Below are 16,779 nucleotides of genomic sequence, written 5' to 3'. Positions count from 1 at the left end.
GAATGTTATATAACTGAAATCATGCAGTGTGGAAACTTCAGAGATGGGCTTTTCTTCACTCAAAATGATTGTCTTGGGGATCATCAAACATGTCCCAAGTATTAATAGCTCAATCCACTTTTTCAAAAAAACTGCGTAGTTGTCAAAGATATGAATATATCTGATTTCAATGTCCCTATTCAGTTAAAAATAATTTCTTAATTCCCTTTAGATTTCTTCTGTGAACCATGGACTATTTAAAAGTGTGTTAGTTTCCAAATATTTGTGCACTTTCCAAAGATCTTTCTGTAATTCATTTCTTACTTAACTCCCTTGTGGTCAGAGAATATACGTTGTATGACTAGAAACCTTTTTTTTTTTTTTTTTTTTTTAATTGAGACGGAGTCTTGCTCTGTTGCCCAGGCTAGAGTGCACTGGCACAACCTTGGCTCACTGCAAGCTCCGCCTCCCAGGTTCACGCCATTCTCCTGCCTCAGTCTCCCGAGTAGCTGGAACTACAGGCGCCCGCCACCACGACCAGCTAATTTTTGTATTTTTAGTAGAGACGGGGTTTCACTGTGTTAGCCAGGATGGTCTCGATCTCCTGACCTCGTGATCCGCCCGCCTCAGGACTTGAAACCTTTTAAACTTATTAGGATTTGTTTTAGAGCTGAGAAGATTCCCTATATTGGTCAATGTTCCCTGCACACTTGAAAAGAATGTGTATTCTGCTGTTGAGTGAAGTGTCCTACTTAGTCTGATATTAATGTAGCAATTCCACGTTTAAAGTGTGTTTAAGTAGCATATAGTTAGAACTTCCTTTTTAAATCTAATTTGACAATCTCATTTTTTACTAGAATGGCCATGTATAACTAATGAGTATTGATATGGTTAGAATTACATCCTCTTGCTTGTTTCCATTTCATTTCCTCTGTTGGCATATTAGATACAACATTTTGTTTTTGTTGTTTTAGTAGTTGCTTTTGAGTTCATTATGTACATCTTTAACTTATCACAGTTTACCTTCAGGTAATAGTATACCACTCACATATGTTACAAAAATCTTACAATAGTATAGTTCCATTTCTCAACCCCCGGCCTTTATGCTACTGTGTACACACATACATATACACACATGCGTGTGTACACACACATATATATTAAGAATATGCCATTTTGTTTCTGTTAACAGTCAATATTTTAAAATAAGTAAACTATATTTTAAATTTTAATTATTTATGTTTTTACAAATTAGAAAAATATCTCATCCATTTACCTATGTTTTTCACCATTCCCAGTGCTCTTAATTCCTTTTGTGCTGATGTAGTTTTCTTCTGCTTTAAGGACTCCCTTTAGCATTTCATATGAAGCTGAAAACTTCTTTGAGCTTTCACGTATCTAAAATTTTTAATATTTTGACTTCATCTTCAGATATTTAAGGGGCAAAGGCAGTATATAATTCTGGGTTGATGGTTATTTTCTTTCCATACTTATAAGAGATCTGCTGGCCGGGCGCAGTGGCTCACGTCTGTAATCCTAACATTTTGTGAGGCTGAGGTAGGTGATCACCTGAGGTCGGGAGTTTGAGACCAGCCTGACCAACATGGAGAAACCTCATCTCTACCAAAAATACAAACAATTAGCCAGGCGTGGTGGCGCATTCCTGTAGTCCCAGCTATTTGGGAGGCTGAGGCAGGAGAATCGCTTGAACCCAGGAGACGGAGGTTGCAGTGAGCGGAGATCATGCCATTGGACTCCAACCTGGGCAACAAGAGTGAAACTCCATCTCAAAAAAAAAAAAAAAAAAAAAAAAAAATCTGCTTATCTTTGCTCCCTGGTGTGTAACATATCTTTTCCTCTGGCTGCTTTTAAGATTTTTTTCTCTTTGTCAATGATGTTGAGCAAACTGATTATAATACACTTAGTTATGCCTTTCTTAAGATGTCCTGTACTTGGGATTTACTGACCTTTTTCCATCTGCATTTTTATGGTTTACCTCAAATTTGGAAATATTTTGGCTATTATTTCTTCTGTCCCACCACCCTTCTTCAGAAACTCTGTTTACTAGTATACCTTTTCCCACAGTTCAGTGATACTCTTTTAAAATTATTTTCTTTGTGTTTTTTTTTTGTGTGTGTTTATCTTGCTCTATCTTCGAGTTCACTAATCTTTTCTTCTGCAATTTATTTATTAATTGTATTATTATTATTATTATTTTGAGAAAAGGTCTTGCTCTGTTGTCCAGGCTGGAGTGTAGTGACAGAATCACAGTTCACTGCAGTCTTGACCTCCTGGCCTCAAGCAATGTTCCCACCTCAGCTCCTGAGTAGCTGGGATTAAGGGCATGCACCACCACACCTGGCTAATTTTTCAAATTTTTTTCTGTAGAGACTCGGTCTCACTCTATTGCCAGGCTGGTATTGAACTCCTGGCCTCAAGTGATCCTTCCACTTTGGCATCCCAAAGTGCTGGGATTACTTTTTTGCAGTTTATAATCAATCTTCAATATTATGCAATGAAGCTTTCTCCTACTGTGGTTTTCACATCTACAAGATTTTTATATTTAGGTCTAAGTAATTTAGAGGTCTACTTAACTTTTTGAACATATGGAATACACAGTAACTGTTCGTGTCACTAGTCCTGACTCTGTGTGGCCACCATGCCCTCTAAGACACTCAGATGGTTGTTTTCTAGGCTGCAGTTTCCTCACAGGCACCAGTATTCTGTTGAATACTAGAAAAGGACCCTCTGCAGTCTTCAGCATTTTTTCTCTGTGAAGATCTCCCCTGATATCCTGTCTAACAAATTCTAGGTCAGGGTTTGAAAACAGTAAATATTTTGGGCTTTGTGGGTCATATGGTCTCAGTTATTATTACTTGGTATAGCTTAAAAGTGGCCACAGACAAGATAAAAATGAAACGGGGTGGCTGTGTTCCAATAAAACTTTATTTACAATAAGAGCACATGGTAATTTGCCGACACCCGCTCTTCTTTGGTCTGACTGGACTCTCAGCTCTGTCTCCTCAACTCAGGGAGTCCCCTGGGTTTCACCTGCTTTCTCCCTCACTGTGGCACAGCCTAGATACTCCAAAGACAATAAACTGAGGCAAGTGCAGGGCTTGTCTCATTTGTTTCCCATCTCTCAGGGATCACTGTCCTTCATTCCCTAATCTCAGATGACTTGAAAACAATTGTTTCATAGATGATTTCTGTTGTTGTTCCATGCAGGAAAGTAAGTCTGACCCCTGTTAGTCCATCTTGTTGGGAAGCTACTACTCAACTGGAACCTCAAGAAATGGTCAATGAAACTAAGAGAACACTAAATCTCCCCAAAATTTGAGGTCAAATTGAAACATATAAAATATTCTCTCCATCTTTCTCATATTCCTTTTAAAGTTAGAAGGAACCAAGTATACACCCAATAACACACAGGGAAGTACTGTGGACCCCAGTCACCTTTCTATTGTCTATCAAAGCTATATTTCTGTTGAATGAATGTATATTTCTATTACAAATAAAACTCAGTAAGTTTATAGAGGAACTTTTCACACACTCACAGGCTGATTTAGAAAGAAGTCCAAACTCTGAAACCCACTCTGCCACAAAGCTAATGTCAGCAACTTAAAAGCACTGTTGCTGCCAAATTACCTGAAAGAAAGGAGGAAACATTATTTTTCCCTTAAACAAGGCTTTCCTAAGGCAACTCAGTAAGCTGTTTTTAATTTACAAATTGGAAACGCTACAGCAGACTGAAGAAAAAGTTATTGTCTATTTTGGGATCATATTCAAAGCTGGGTGGTATTTACTGATATGTTCTGTGGTTTATCTTTGTTTTTGGCAAAGGAACACACTGAAATATAATGCCTGTGTTAGAAGGCAATATAGTATGTAATTTTTATTTTAAAGGAAGTAAATACAGTGCTAACACAGAAATCACTAATGTCCTCTGCTGTCATCCTTTTATAAACTGTTCTCAAAATTTCCTCGACCAAGGCAAAACATCTTTTGGATTATAAATTGACTTTTACCTTTACTGAGTTAAACAGAAAGATTAGATTACCATCTATATATTTAGTTGGCATATATAAATTAATCTATGAAACTGCAGAAATATCAGCCTTTTAAAAAACTTATTAAAAATGCCAGTTTCATATGGTTCCACCTAATAACAGAGAAGTCATCTGTGCCTTTACAGTGACCTCTGTATGGAGCACTCTAGTATGATCTAGTTTACAATACATCAAAATTCCTCAATTTGGGGTATCAATTTGTGATACAGCAAAACTCTTCAATAAAAATAAAAATTCATTAATTTGGGTCATTCCATTCAATTTATAGAGGTAGGAAATGTTATTATAATTTAAGAATACAGATTTTGGAGTTTTTACCTACTTTATATTAAGGTTACATAAGAAGTGTTTAGTGTTTGGGGCTGGTTCCCCTTTCCTTCCACCACAAGCCACCCTTTTTGCCACATATACAGAACTTTGTTTATTAACCAGCAGTGTATTTATTATGATTACTGGGCTGGGAGGGGAGTGGAGATTCCTTGCTAAACATCCTGCTCTCCTACTCTCTTCTCACTGAGACAAAGTCCCTTTCCCATTTACATCATTCTTTGTCTACTATTATTATAATTTCCGGAGTTTGTACAAGTCTGCTTCACTTGATTCACAGATCCAAACACACACACACACACAAAAAAAAGCTTACAACATTTGTGAAGTTTGTATTAGCGTTTACTAAAAAGTATACAGTCAGCCTTCCGTATCCTTGGTTCCGCATCTATGGGTTCAACCAACCACAGGTTGAAACTATTCTGTGAAAAAAAAAAGGATGGTTGCGTCTGTACTGAACATGTCTAGACTTTTTTCTTGTCATGATTCCCAAACAATACAGTGTAACAACTATTTATATAGCACTTATATTGTACTGGGTATTATAAGTAATCTAAAGATGACTTGAAGCATACAGGGGGATGTGCGCGGGTCACATGCAAATAATAATACCAGCATCAGGGACTTGAGCATCTGTGGATTTTGTTATCTGAGGGAGGTTCTGGAACCAATTTTCCATGACACCAAGGAATGACTATATTTGAAAATTCTTTGAGAACAACATTTATTAAAGTCTTCAAGTTGGGAAATAAGAGGTAATTTCCAATATAGTTAAGAAAAACAAAAAACTTTCTGGCACCAGGTATAATATACTTGTGTTTTAAAAGGTATAGTATCCTTCCAAATGGCTTCAGTAAGGGAAATCTGGGAGAAAGCGAGAGTAATAAAGTCCGCTTTACTGGCTCTAACTTGCAGAAAGGGTGCAACAGATGGGTGGACATTCTCTTGAAACTGGCGCCAGTATTGCTTTATATATATATATATATTTTTTTTTTTTTTTTGAGATGAAGTCTCACTCACTCTGTTGCCCAGGCAGGAGTGCAGTAGTGTCATCTTGGCTCATTGCAACCTCCATTTCCTGGGTTCAAGTGATTCTCCTGCCTCAGCCTTCCAAGTGGCTGGAATTGCAGGTGTGTGCCATTACATCTGGCTAATTTTTGTATTTTTAGTAGAGATGGGGCTTCCTCATGTTGGCCAGGTTGGTCTCAAATTCCTGGCCTCAAGTAATCCTCCCACCTCGGCCTCCCAAAGTGCTGGGATTATAGGCGTGAGCCACTGAGCCTGGTCTTTTTTTTTCTTAAGAGACAGAATCTTGCTCTGTCACTCAGGCTAGTGTGCTATGGTGTAATCACAGCCCACTGTAACCTCAAATTCCTGGGCTCAAGCAATCCTCCTACCTCAGCCTGCTGAGCAACTGGGACTACAGGTGTGTATCACCATGCTCAGCTAATTTTTAAAATTTTTTTGTAGAGACAGGGTCTCTCTATGTTTCCCAGGATGGTCTTGAACTTCTGGTCTCAAACAATCCTCCCACCTTGGCCTCCCAAAGTACTGGGATTACAAGCATGAGCGGCCATGCCCAGGCCAGGTATTCCACTGTAAACACTGACTACAAAAAAGGCTTTTAAATTGTACCAAAAGTCCCAGAAGTCTATCATTTGAAAATATATTCTTCTGAGATAAGAAACAAAAGCTTATAATAATGCTTAAATGTATAAACTATTTAACAGTTTTAAAAAGGACTTTATGCTGGGTACAGTGGCTCACGTCTATAATCCCAGCACTTTGGGAGGCCGAGGCGGGTGGATCACAAGGTCAGGAGATCAAGACCATCTTGGCCAACATGGTGAAACCCCGTCTCTACTAAAACACAAAAAAATTAGTCGGGCATGGTGGCACGTGCCTGTAATCCCAGCCACTTGGGAGGCTGAGGCAGGGGAATCGCTTGAACCTGGTGGGGCAGAGGTTGCATTGAGCTAAGATCGTGCCACTGCACTCCGGCCTGGTGACAGAGCAAGACTCTATCTCAAAAAAAAAAAAAAAAAAAAAAAAAGGACTTTAGCATCACTTCATTGATCATCATAATCCCTCTATAAGAGCAAGTATAATAATTGATATCTACATTTATCAAGTTATTGCTGGATTTAGAACTAGAACCCAGGTCTTTTCATCTTTATCCCAATATTAGTCCATCTGGAACTCAAAAGGTCTAAAATGCAATGCATTATACAATAAGTCCTCATTTAACATCATTGATAAGTTCATGGAAACTGTGACTTTAAGCAAAATGATGTATTACAAAACCAATTTTACCACTGACTAATTCATATAAACAAGAGTTAAGTTCTTATATATATATATATATATATACTTGAGACAGAGTCTCGCTCTGTTGCCCAGGCTGGAGCACAGTGGTACGGCTCACTGCAAGCTCCGCCTCCCGGGTTCACGCCATTCTCCCGCCTCAGCCTCCCGAGTAGCTGGGACTACAAGCACCCGCCACCACGCCCGGCTTTTTTGTATTTTTAGTAGAGACGGGGTTTCACCGCGTTAGCCAGGACGGTCTTGATCTCCTGACCTCGTGATCTGCCCGTCTCGGCCTCCCAAAGTGCCAGGATTACAGGCGTGAGCCACCGCGCCCAGCCACTTAAGGCATATTTTTTTTCTGGTCAAAAACATCAGTAAACTTCTGAATAAAGACCCCAAATGCTTTAATATTAAACATCAAAATAAATGTGAGCTACATATACATTTAAGAAAGATTAATGACAACAAGTAATAAAATTATTTACTCATTTTCTAGTGAATCACTGAGTAGTGAAGCTTGAAGTGCTGGTGAGTTAAATCAAGGAATAAATGTTTGCAAAGCGAAAATTTTAATGGGCATCTTCCACTACCAAGAAGTTAAAAAACAAAAAGTAACCAATATGCTGGGCTTGCTGAGCACTTTCATATAGCATCATTTATTGTTGTGCATTTGTGTGATTTACCGTATATTTTAAGAAATTTTATTTTACAATAATTTGTATTCACTCATTCAGAGTTGTGGGTGGAGAGAGTCTGTATCGTGGCAGCTCAGGGTGCAAGGCAGGACCTAACCCTAGACAGGACACCATTCGATTGCAGGGCACTCTCTCACACACAGGCCCATATTTACTCAGCCTGGGACACAATTTAGCCATGCCAATTAACCTAACATGCATACCTTTAGTATCAGGGAGAACACCTGTGTACCCACTGAAAACCCATGCAGACATGGGGAGAACATGAAAACTCCACACAGGCAATGGCCCCTGGCAGGGAGCGATTATTTTTTCTCATCAGTCTTATAAAGAATTGATGTTAAACAAAATGACATTATTCAAGGACCTGCTGTATTCCATATTAGAAACCACAGAATTATTAGTAACTACTTAGTTTCAAATTGTCTCTCTCTTTTTTGAGACAGAGTTTCACTTTGTCGCCCAGGCTGGAGTGCAGTGACACCATCTCGGCTCACTCCAACCTTCACCTCCCAGGTTCAAGCAATTCTCCTGCCTCAGCCTCCTGAGTAGCTGGGACTACAGGTGCATGCCACCACTCCTGGGTGACTTTTTTGTGTGTTTTATTAGACAGATGGGGTTTCACCATGTTGCCCAGGCTGGTCTCGAACTCCTGAGCTCAGGCGATCTGCCTGCCTTGGCCTCCCAAAGTGCTAGGATTACAGGTGTGAGCCACCGTGCCCAGCCTCTAATTCCTTTCTATGCCAATTCTTAAACATCTCACAGGTCTGTCCTGTCTTCTCTTTAATACAGCATTAATTTAAGGTCTCATCTTGCTCTAGGATCACCTAGCCTCCACTGCCTTCCTCTGAATTTCCCGCTGCAACGCTGCCAGAATGATCTTTTTTTTTTTTTTTTTTTTGAGATGGAGTCTTGCTCGGTCGCCCAGGCTGCAGTGCAATGGCGCAATCTCGGCTCACTGCAACCTCTGCCTCCCAGGTTCAAGTCATTCTCCTGCCTCAGCCTTCCAGGTAGCTGGGATTACAGGCATGCACTACCATGTCTGGCTAATTTTTTGTATTTTTAGTAGAGATGGGGTTTCATCATGATGGCCAGGCTGGTCTCGAACTCCTGACCTCAAGTGATCCGCCCGCTTCAGCCTCTCAAAGTGCTGGAATTACAGACGTGAGCCACTGCACCCAGCCCAGAATGATCTTTCTAAAATACAATTTTGATGGTGTCATTCCTATGCTTGAAAACAGGTGATGGCTTACTACTGCCAACAGTGGTGGTTCTTAAATTATGCAACTGAGGATTTTTGTTGTTCTGAGAATTAGACAAAGGTGTTTAGGGCAGCTAAAATCAAGCAGAGTGTAATGTCAATAAGGTCAATCACTGGAACAAAAAACAAGAGACAGATATAGCTATATCTTTTCCCCTGTATGTTTTGTAAATATTTCAGACTTGTTACTGCATGTCTGTTGAACAGACTTAATAGTTATCAAAATAACAACACAAAACACAATAGTAACTCTGAAAGAGTCAACTATGCTTAATTCAACGATTAGTTAGTTTTGCTCCTTGAGAGGTAATGGAAAATGTACTCATGATTCTTACTTCATATCATATTCATGTCATGTATTTTTCCAGTTCATATGATAGTTAAATATATGCTTAAAAAATCTAGAAACTAACAACTTCTGTATGCACTGCTTCTTGAATCAATCTGAAAACCACTTAAATATCACCCGTCTGTGATGCTGTAGGCAACACACGTCATTGCTCTCACAGTTCAATTTATAACCCTCCACTGATACACCTACCCCATTTTATTTTTTTATTAAACATCTGTCTCCTGAATTAGGGAATTCATTGAGGAGAGAAGCAATATACTATTCACCTTTAAATCACAACTGCCTCACACATAGTAAGCACTCAATAAAAATACACTAGAAAAAGCAGAGAATTCAACAATTATATGAGAGAGCAAGACTGCCAAATATTGATTACAGTTATGGAGTCTCATAACTTGAGAGCAAAGTCTATAAAATATTTCTGTTTCCAGTATAATACATAACACATTATAAAGATAAAATAAAATCATTCAACAACCATTTTAATTCATGCTTTCTAATATACCAGGCAGGATAATGTGTTAAATACAACAAAGTTTCATTAAAAACATGTCAATGTTGATTTTTAAGAATTTTCTGTAAAACATGCACTACTCAGAGCCATCAAATTAAGAATTCCATCTATAGCTACAAAACTGAATCATAATTGTAAATAATTTTTAATTCTATAAACACAAACTGGATAATAAATACTAAATTGCCTTTAAATGCCTCCCATATTAAAAGGCTGTATGTAGGTCAATGAACTTGGTTCAGTCTCTACAAATGCTAATGTTTAAACATAAAAGTAAACAAACAAACAAATATAGTTGAAATCTTTACCTCATTATTGCAAGTAAAATTCTACCAAAAGAAAAGCCTGCTGGCATAGTTTTCACAGTTGCACTTTTAACTGTACTAGGCTTGGGTGTTTTTTTTTTTTTTCATGTTAGAAACAGATTCCAAGCTTTATGAAACTGTTTATTACATCCTAGTATTTTCAGGTAGTTGTTTTTGTGTTTGAATTTTTGAGCCCTCCAGATATTCCCTATCAACTTAACTTTTATTATAGGAATATATTTCACAGGTACAGAATATAAGCAGTCAGAGACATAATTATACTAAGGCTTACGGTTTATATTCGTATTAAATATCTTATTTGACTCAGACTGATTCTTTAAGGCCTATGGCCTATGGACCAATGGTAATGTTTGCTTTAAAAGCTAGCATTTTAAGATGAAATCTGAATAGACCATACGAAAGGAAAAAAAAAAATCTAAACTACTTACGGCCAGCAAGCAGGAACTGATAATACTGTACTGCATCTGCAGCGAGGAGCAGAGGATGGTTTGCATTAAATGGTGGCTGCAATTCATTCCATTGAGGGGTTCTAAGGAAACAGCAGAAGAATATTAATATTTAAGCTTAATAGATGGGATGTAAATCACCATGACTGTCATCACTGATGAACACTGACTTAAACTCACACTATTTTTGTGATCATTAAAATGAACTTGTAATCATTAAAATGAATGTGCTGAAACCTGAAACACAAGGCCATCTGCTTAGAAAAAACAAAAAGGTGGCAGTCTTTCATACAAATAACATGCAGTCAATATAAGCTTAACAGCAGAAGACCCCTCAACAGGATAGGCAAGACATTCAGAAGATTAAACAGGTGTAAAATTCAAATGTTACAACTAACTAGTTCTAATTTATGTAATTTCTGACCTCTCTATTCTTAAAATATGTGTTTATTTTAAAATAAAATGAAGAGGTAAAAATGGTTAATAAAACACAGCTGTGTAAATGGATGACTTATTATAGATCAAATTAGTATCTAAGTTCTGAAATAAGTTACTATTCCACAATGATAGTGTAGTAATTTTAATTAGATCTGCCCACTCCTAAATAAGCTTGATAAATCAGATATTGATCAGATCAAGCCAGCATAGTAAAGTAGTAGTAAAGAATGCTGGAGCCTCCAAAAATCAATACAAGAATATTTTAAAATGTCAAAAGGACAGGGATCATTTTCATATCCATTTTTGTCTGTTTCCTTCCATACATGTCAGGAGCAATTTTTTCTCTCCTGGACAATGAACTATATTAAAGAGGTTTTATTCCAGGTTTTCTTCCTTTTGGTTATAGCTTATAAAGATTCTAATCATTATGCACGTTTGAGATGGACTCTGATTCTTAATAAACATTCCTACAAGGTTTAACCACTGTATCTTGGAGAATTACTTTCAGAGAAACCTTTGAATCTTATCTATATTAGTTTCTACTCCCCTTAATGGCTATCTCAATGTTACTCTCTATTTTCAGTGAGCATGAGATTGCAAATAGAGGAAGCATAAGTCCAAGAAAATTTAACACAGAAGTGCAAGGAGAAATAAGTTCAAACAGAGGTATTCTCCAAGGTACATAGGGAAGACAATTAAAAAAATACATTCACACAAAAATCTGTACATGAATGTTCACAGCAACATTATTTAATAACAGCTTAAAAAGTAGAAATATCCATCAACTAATAAATGGATAAACAAAATGCAGTATAACCATATAATGGAGTATTACGTAGCCATAAAAAGGAGTGAAGTTCTGACACATGCTACTACATGGATAGATCCTGAAAATACACTAAGTGAAAGAAGTCAGACACAAAAGGTCACATATTGTATGATCCCACTTACATGAAATGATCAGAGTAGCAAAATCCATAGAGAAAGAAAGTAAACTGGCTGCTGCCTAGGTCTGAAGGGTTGGAGAAAAATAAGAAGTGACTGCTAATGAGAATGAGGTTTCTTTTTAGGGTGATGAGAATTGATTGCAGTGATAACTGCACAACTTTGTAAAAAGTCACTTTTAATGGGTTAATTTTATTGTATGTAAATTATGTCAAATGAAAAAGTAATGAAGGGCCAGGTACTCATGCCTGTAATCCCAGCACTTTGGAAGGCCAAGGCGGGTGGATCACCTGAGATCAAGAGTATGAGACCAACCTCACCAATATGGTGAAACCCTATCTCAACCAAAAATTAGCTGGATGGGATGGCGGTCACCTGTGATCCCAGCTACTCAGGAGGCTGAGGCAGGAGAATCGCTTGAACATGGGAGGTGGAGGCTGCACTGAGCTGAGATCGTGCCACTGCTCTCTAGCCTGGGCAACAGAGCGAGACTCTGTCTCCAAAAAAAAAAAAAAAAAGTAATGAAGTATTGTTTTGCTAGATGAAAGTGAGATTTAAAAAATTACATAGTGTATGATTCCATTTATATAAAATTCTAGAAACCGGGCCAGAGCAGTTGCTCATGCCTGTAATCCCAGCACTTTGGGAGGCTGAGGTGGGCGGATCACAAGGTCAGGAGATCGAGACCATCCTGGTCAACATGATGAAACCTCATCTCTACTAAAAATACAAAAAAATTAGCTGGGTGTGGTGGCATGCCCCTGTAGTCCCAGCTACTCGAGAAGCTGAGGCAGGAGAACCGCTTGAGCTGAGATTGAGCCACTGCACTCTAGCCTGGGCGACACAGCGAGACTCTGCCTCCAAAAAAAAAAAAAAATCCTAGAAACTGTAAACTAATCTATAGAGACAAAGAGGGGTGAAAGAAGGAGAGATTCCAAATGGTCATAAAGAAACATTTGGGAGTGATGAATATGTTTACCATGTTCATTGTGGTGATGATTTTGTAGCTGTATGCAAGTCAAAACTTACCAAATTATACACTTTTAATCTTCTATACCTTAATGAAGCTGTTAAAAAGGAAAAAAGAAAGGAGGTACTACCTAACCAGAGTCCAGCTGGCTCGAGGCGATGTCATCATTTCCAGTGGCGTGTCGTCACTAATCTTGGGGGCAGTGCTGAGGGGCCGCGGCTCCATCATGTGCTCCACTAAGGTGCCATAGCAACTGATAATGTACAGGGACTCAACTACAACTTGTTTGGACTGATCTACAAACAGAGAAACAGAACCCGATGTGTTATGATTGCATAAAAGAAGCACAGAATAATCTTTACAGTTGATGATCTTATCAGTCTGCTCCTGAGGCTGCTCAGAGAAAATGAAAAGACAGGAATTTTTCCTTTTTCTTTTTTTCTTTTTTTTTGAGATGGAGTTTTGCTCTTGGTGCTCAGGCTGTTGCCTCCCTGGTTCAAGCGGTTCTCCGGCCTCAGCCTCCCGAGTAGCTGGGATTACAGGCTCCCGTCACCACGCCCGGCTAATTTTTGTATTCCTCTTAGTAGAGACAGGGTTTCGTCGTTTTGGTCAGGCTGGTCTCGAACTCCTGACCTCAGGTGATCTGTGCACCTCAGCCTCTCAAAGTGCTGGGATTACAGGCGTGAACCACCATGCTCGGATGACAGGAATTTTTTCATATGGTGCTTGTTCCTTGCCTAAAGGTTGCCTTGTATAAGTACATGCTAGTGAATATGAAAATGTCTATGATATCAGAGTATTTTCAATCTTAAGCAACTTATTTCAAGAATGATACGACTATGCCCCAAAACCTAATATAGTAAAATACTTTATAGACTTTTGTACTCGCCTACAATGTAATTTGTCCCACATTATGAAAAATGAATGACATCAGGGAACGGACTAACTGAAAAGGAATAACGTATGGACTGGGATTTAGTTACCCTGGATGTACCAAATGACTCGCATGAAAGGTTACTTGTATGCCTAAATCAGCTTAATGTCTCATTTTTTTTTTTTTCTCAGAAAACTTAAATTTAGAACTTGAATTTGTGGATCAAAACAAAAAAAAAACATTTGATGTGTCAATGTAGGTTCATCAATTCAAACACACGTACCACTCTGGCGGGGGATACTGATAATAAGAGGCTTTGCATGTGTGGAGACAGAAGGTATATACGGAAAAATCTCTGGACCTTCTGCTCATTTGGCTGTGAACCTAAAGCTCCTTTAGAAAATAAAGTCTATTCAACACACATACACATGCATGCATGTGCATCCCCTTCCTAAAATCCTCTTCTTTCTCCCCATGGGATCACTGGCCCCATGGTAAACGGAGATTAGCCATACTTTGAGCACTTAGGTGCTGACCAAATCCTCTTCTTTCTCCCCATAGGATCACTGGCCCCATGGTAAACGGAGATTAGCCATACTTTGAGCACTTAGGTGCTGAATATGGATCTAATCAACTGACTTTATAAGGAATACACATGTACTCACTAGCAAAACAGGTTTAGTCCTCTCTCTCGGGTTTTACAGTAAACCTAGGAGCATATACAATCACTCGTGAATGCTGGGTGGGTCATCTTATCTCTGTGTCAGGCGAATCAATTACAGCTGATTTGAGAAAACGGCTAATGATCAGCCAGCGGGACATAAAAGAGTAGCAAGTTAAAAAGGTAATTAGAACAGAAGAGAGAAGCATTTGAAATTGAGCTTCTCAGAAGGTTTTTACTAGTAACAAAAAGTCCTTTCGATAGCATCATTACACCTAAGGAGGTAACAAAAAAAATAAAGATGGGATAAGGAAATGGAAGGCTTGCATACTTAACAGTATCCTCTCCCACTTAGGTAAGGAACCTGCTGCGCCTGAGATCCTATTACCAAGGAAAGGGTCACTGAAAGGCGATAACAGAGAAAGGGCTCATGTCTGACTGCCAGTGTTAGCATAAAGGAGAGCCATTTTGCCAAGAACAATACAGCCTGTGGAACTCACCAGAGAAGTGCCCCAGTAACAACCCACTTTGTGACCTACTTTAATAATACTAAAATATTAAGGGGAAAATCATAACATTCAAAATTATATACTTTGTTTATGAATGTAGGCATTCTCTTCTAAACAGAAGCAATAAGGATTCACATGCTATAAAGCATTAATCCTATAAACATTTTAGGTATAGACTCTAGTGACCAAAGCAGGGATTAAAAAGATAATAACTACAGTAGTCCCTCCTTAGGTGCGAGTTCAGTTACCCATGGTCAACTGCGGTCCAAAAATATTAAATGGAAAATTCCAGAAATAAACAATTCATAAGCTTCAAATGGCAGACTGAGTAGCGTGGTGAAATCTCTTGTTGTCCCGTCTGTCCTGCCTGGGACATGAATCATCCTTTGTCCAGCATATCCACGCTGTATATGCTACCAGCCCGTTAGTCCCATAGTACCTGTCTCAGTTATTAGACTGAAAAGCATTGTACCATATAGGGCTCCGTACCATCCAAGGTTTCAGCCATCCGCTGGGGGTCCTGGATATATCCTCCACAGATAAGGAGGGACTACTGTATATTAATTCAAAGGAGCAATGGTAACCACAAAAACTGAGCCTTATTTCTCAGTAGCAGGCTGTTTCCTTTTTTGGTTTGTTTGTTTGTTTGTTTTTGAGATGGAGTCTTGTTCTGTCGCTAGGCTGGAGTAGAGTGGTGCAATCTTGGCTCACTGCAACCTCCGCCTCCCGAGTTCAAGCCATTCTCCTGCCTCAGCCTCCCGAGTAGCTCGGATTACAAGCGTGCACCACCACACCCAGCTAATTTTTATATTTTTAGTAGAGACGGGGTTTCACCATGTTGGCCATGCTGGTCTCGATCTCCTGATCTTGTGATCCGCCCACCTCAGCCTCCCAAAGTGCTGGGATTACAGGCATGAGCCACTGCACCTGGCCTTAGTTGTGTTTTTAAAACATGGCAGAGTTGTTGCTTTTTTTAATGTGAAGATTTTTAACATGAGAAAATCTGGTTTCAAACTCTGATTCCACTGCCTAACTAACCAGTGCTTTTAGCTAAGATATTTAAACTTGCTGGTCTCAAGTTCTTCATCTCTAAAACAGGGACAACGAGGCTCTTCCTCTCCATCCTTCATAGACAAGGGGTGAAACTACCTTGTAAAAATGTAAAAGGTATAAAATGGGTATAGAATTGACAGCACTGAGATCACCTGTAGACTGTCACCAACAAAACAAAACAAAATCACTCAGTGGGCAATTCATTTAACGTTCATTCTGAGAGGATAGTTTTTCTTCTTGACTAGGCTTGAGCAGTTGAGGAGTGACATGCTAATTACATTAAAAAAAACTGGTTTCCAGACTACTGGGTACAAGATTATTCTAGGGGAACTGCTAACAATTTTCCTTAAGAAGCAAAAATTACAAACACAACATTCATTTTTCAGTCAAAATACATACCTTTTTCTCTTTTCAGACCTGCATTATTTGCAAACCATGACCTGGATGTTCCGAAGATAGCAGCCACACAAAATTCTCCGCCCATCGATTTGCTGGGTGAAATTTGTGGAGGAGGTTTAACTTTGCTTAAAAAATAAAATAACAGTAAAAAACAATTATCATGATGAAATGACACTCCTTTAGGTAATGACAGTTTTTCCTTTAAATTCCACCCCTATTCAAATCCTCCAATATGAACATGCATTTTGCCTTAAGTAATAAATGATGATGTGAGACTATGTTCTGGAGTAAAAGTAGAATTATTTCAAAGTTCCAGAGTTTTGTAAAGAGAGCAACATTTATAAAACCAATAAAAATCAACTCCTTTTTGAAGTATGTGCTGGCAAAATCCAAGTCACTTCTTTTCAAATGAATAACACTTCCCTAGAAATTTCAAAGTGAAGCAATAGTACCAGCATGAACATCTCACAATAATAAAATGGTTTATCACTTCATTTTTATATATATTAGGTTGATGCAAAAGTAATTGCGGTTTTTGCCACTGCCTTTAGTGGCAAAAAGTGCAATTACTTTTGCACCAATCTATAAGATGCAGGATTAACAGTACAAATGAATGCAGACAGCATGGATGAAAATGAGGTGATATAGAATGA

General features: G+C 38.5%; 1 protein-coding gene across 13 annotated transcripts in view; it reads right to left on the bottom strand.

The window, feature by feature from the left end:
* The window catches only part of BCAS3 (BCAS3 microtubule associated cell migration factor), a 704,563-nt gene that overhangs the window by 347,091 nt on the left and 340,693 nt on the right, over nt 1-16,779 (bottom strand). For all 13 annotated transcript variants that reach the window (XM_017950665.3, XM_017950664.3, XM_017950669.3 and 10 more), the window contains 3 exons: nt 16,127-16,251; nt 12,761-12,926; nt 10,260-10,360 (listed from right to left, as the gene is read on the bottom strand). In XM_017950665.3, coding sequence (XP_017806154.1) covers nt 10,260-10,360; nt 12,761-12,926; nt 16,127-16,251 — 392 coding nt within the window. The remainder of the gene's footprint in view (nt 1-10,259; nt 10,361-12,760; nt 12,927-16,126; nt 16,252-16,779) is intronic.

The sequence above is a fragment of the Papio anubis genome, chromosome 17, assembly GCF_008728515.1.
Source record: "Papio anubis isolate 15944 chromosome 17, Panubis1.0, whole genome shotgun sequence".
In the NCBI taxonomy this organism is placed as follows: domain Eukaryota; kingdom Metazoa; phylum Chordata; class Mammalia; order Primates; family Cercopithecidae; genus Papio; species Papio anubis.
This window is presented reverse-complemented; position numbering and strand designations above follow the sequence as displayed.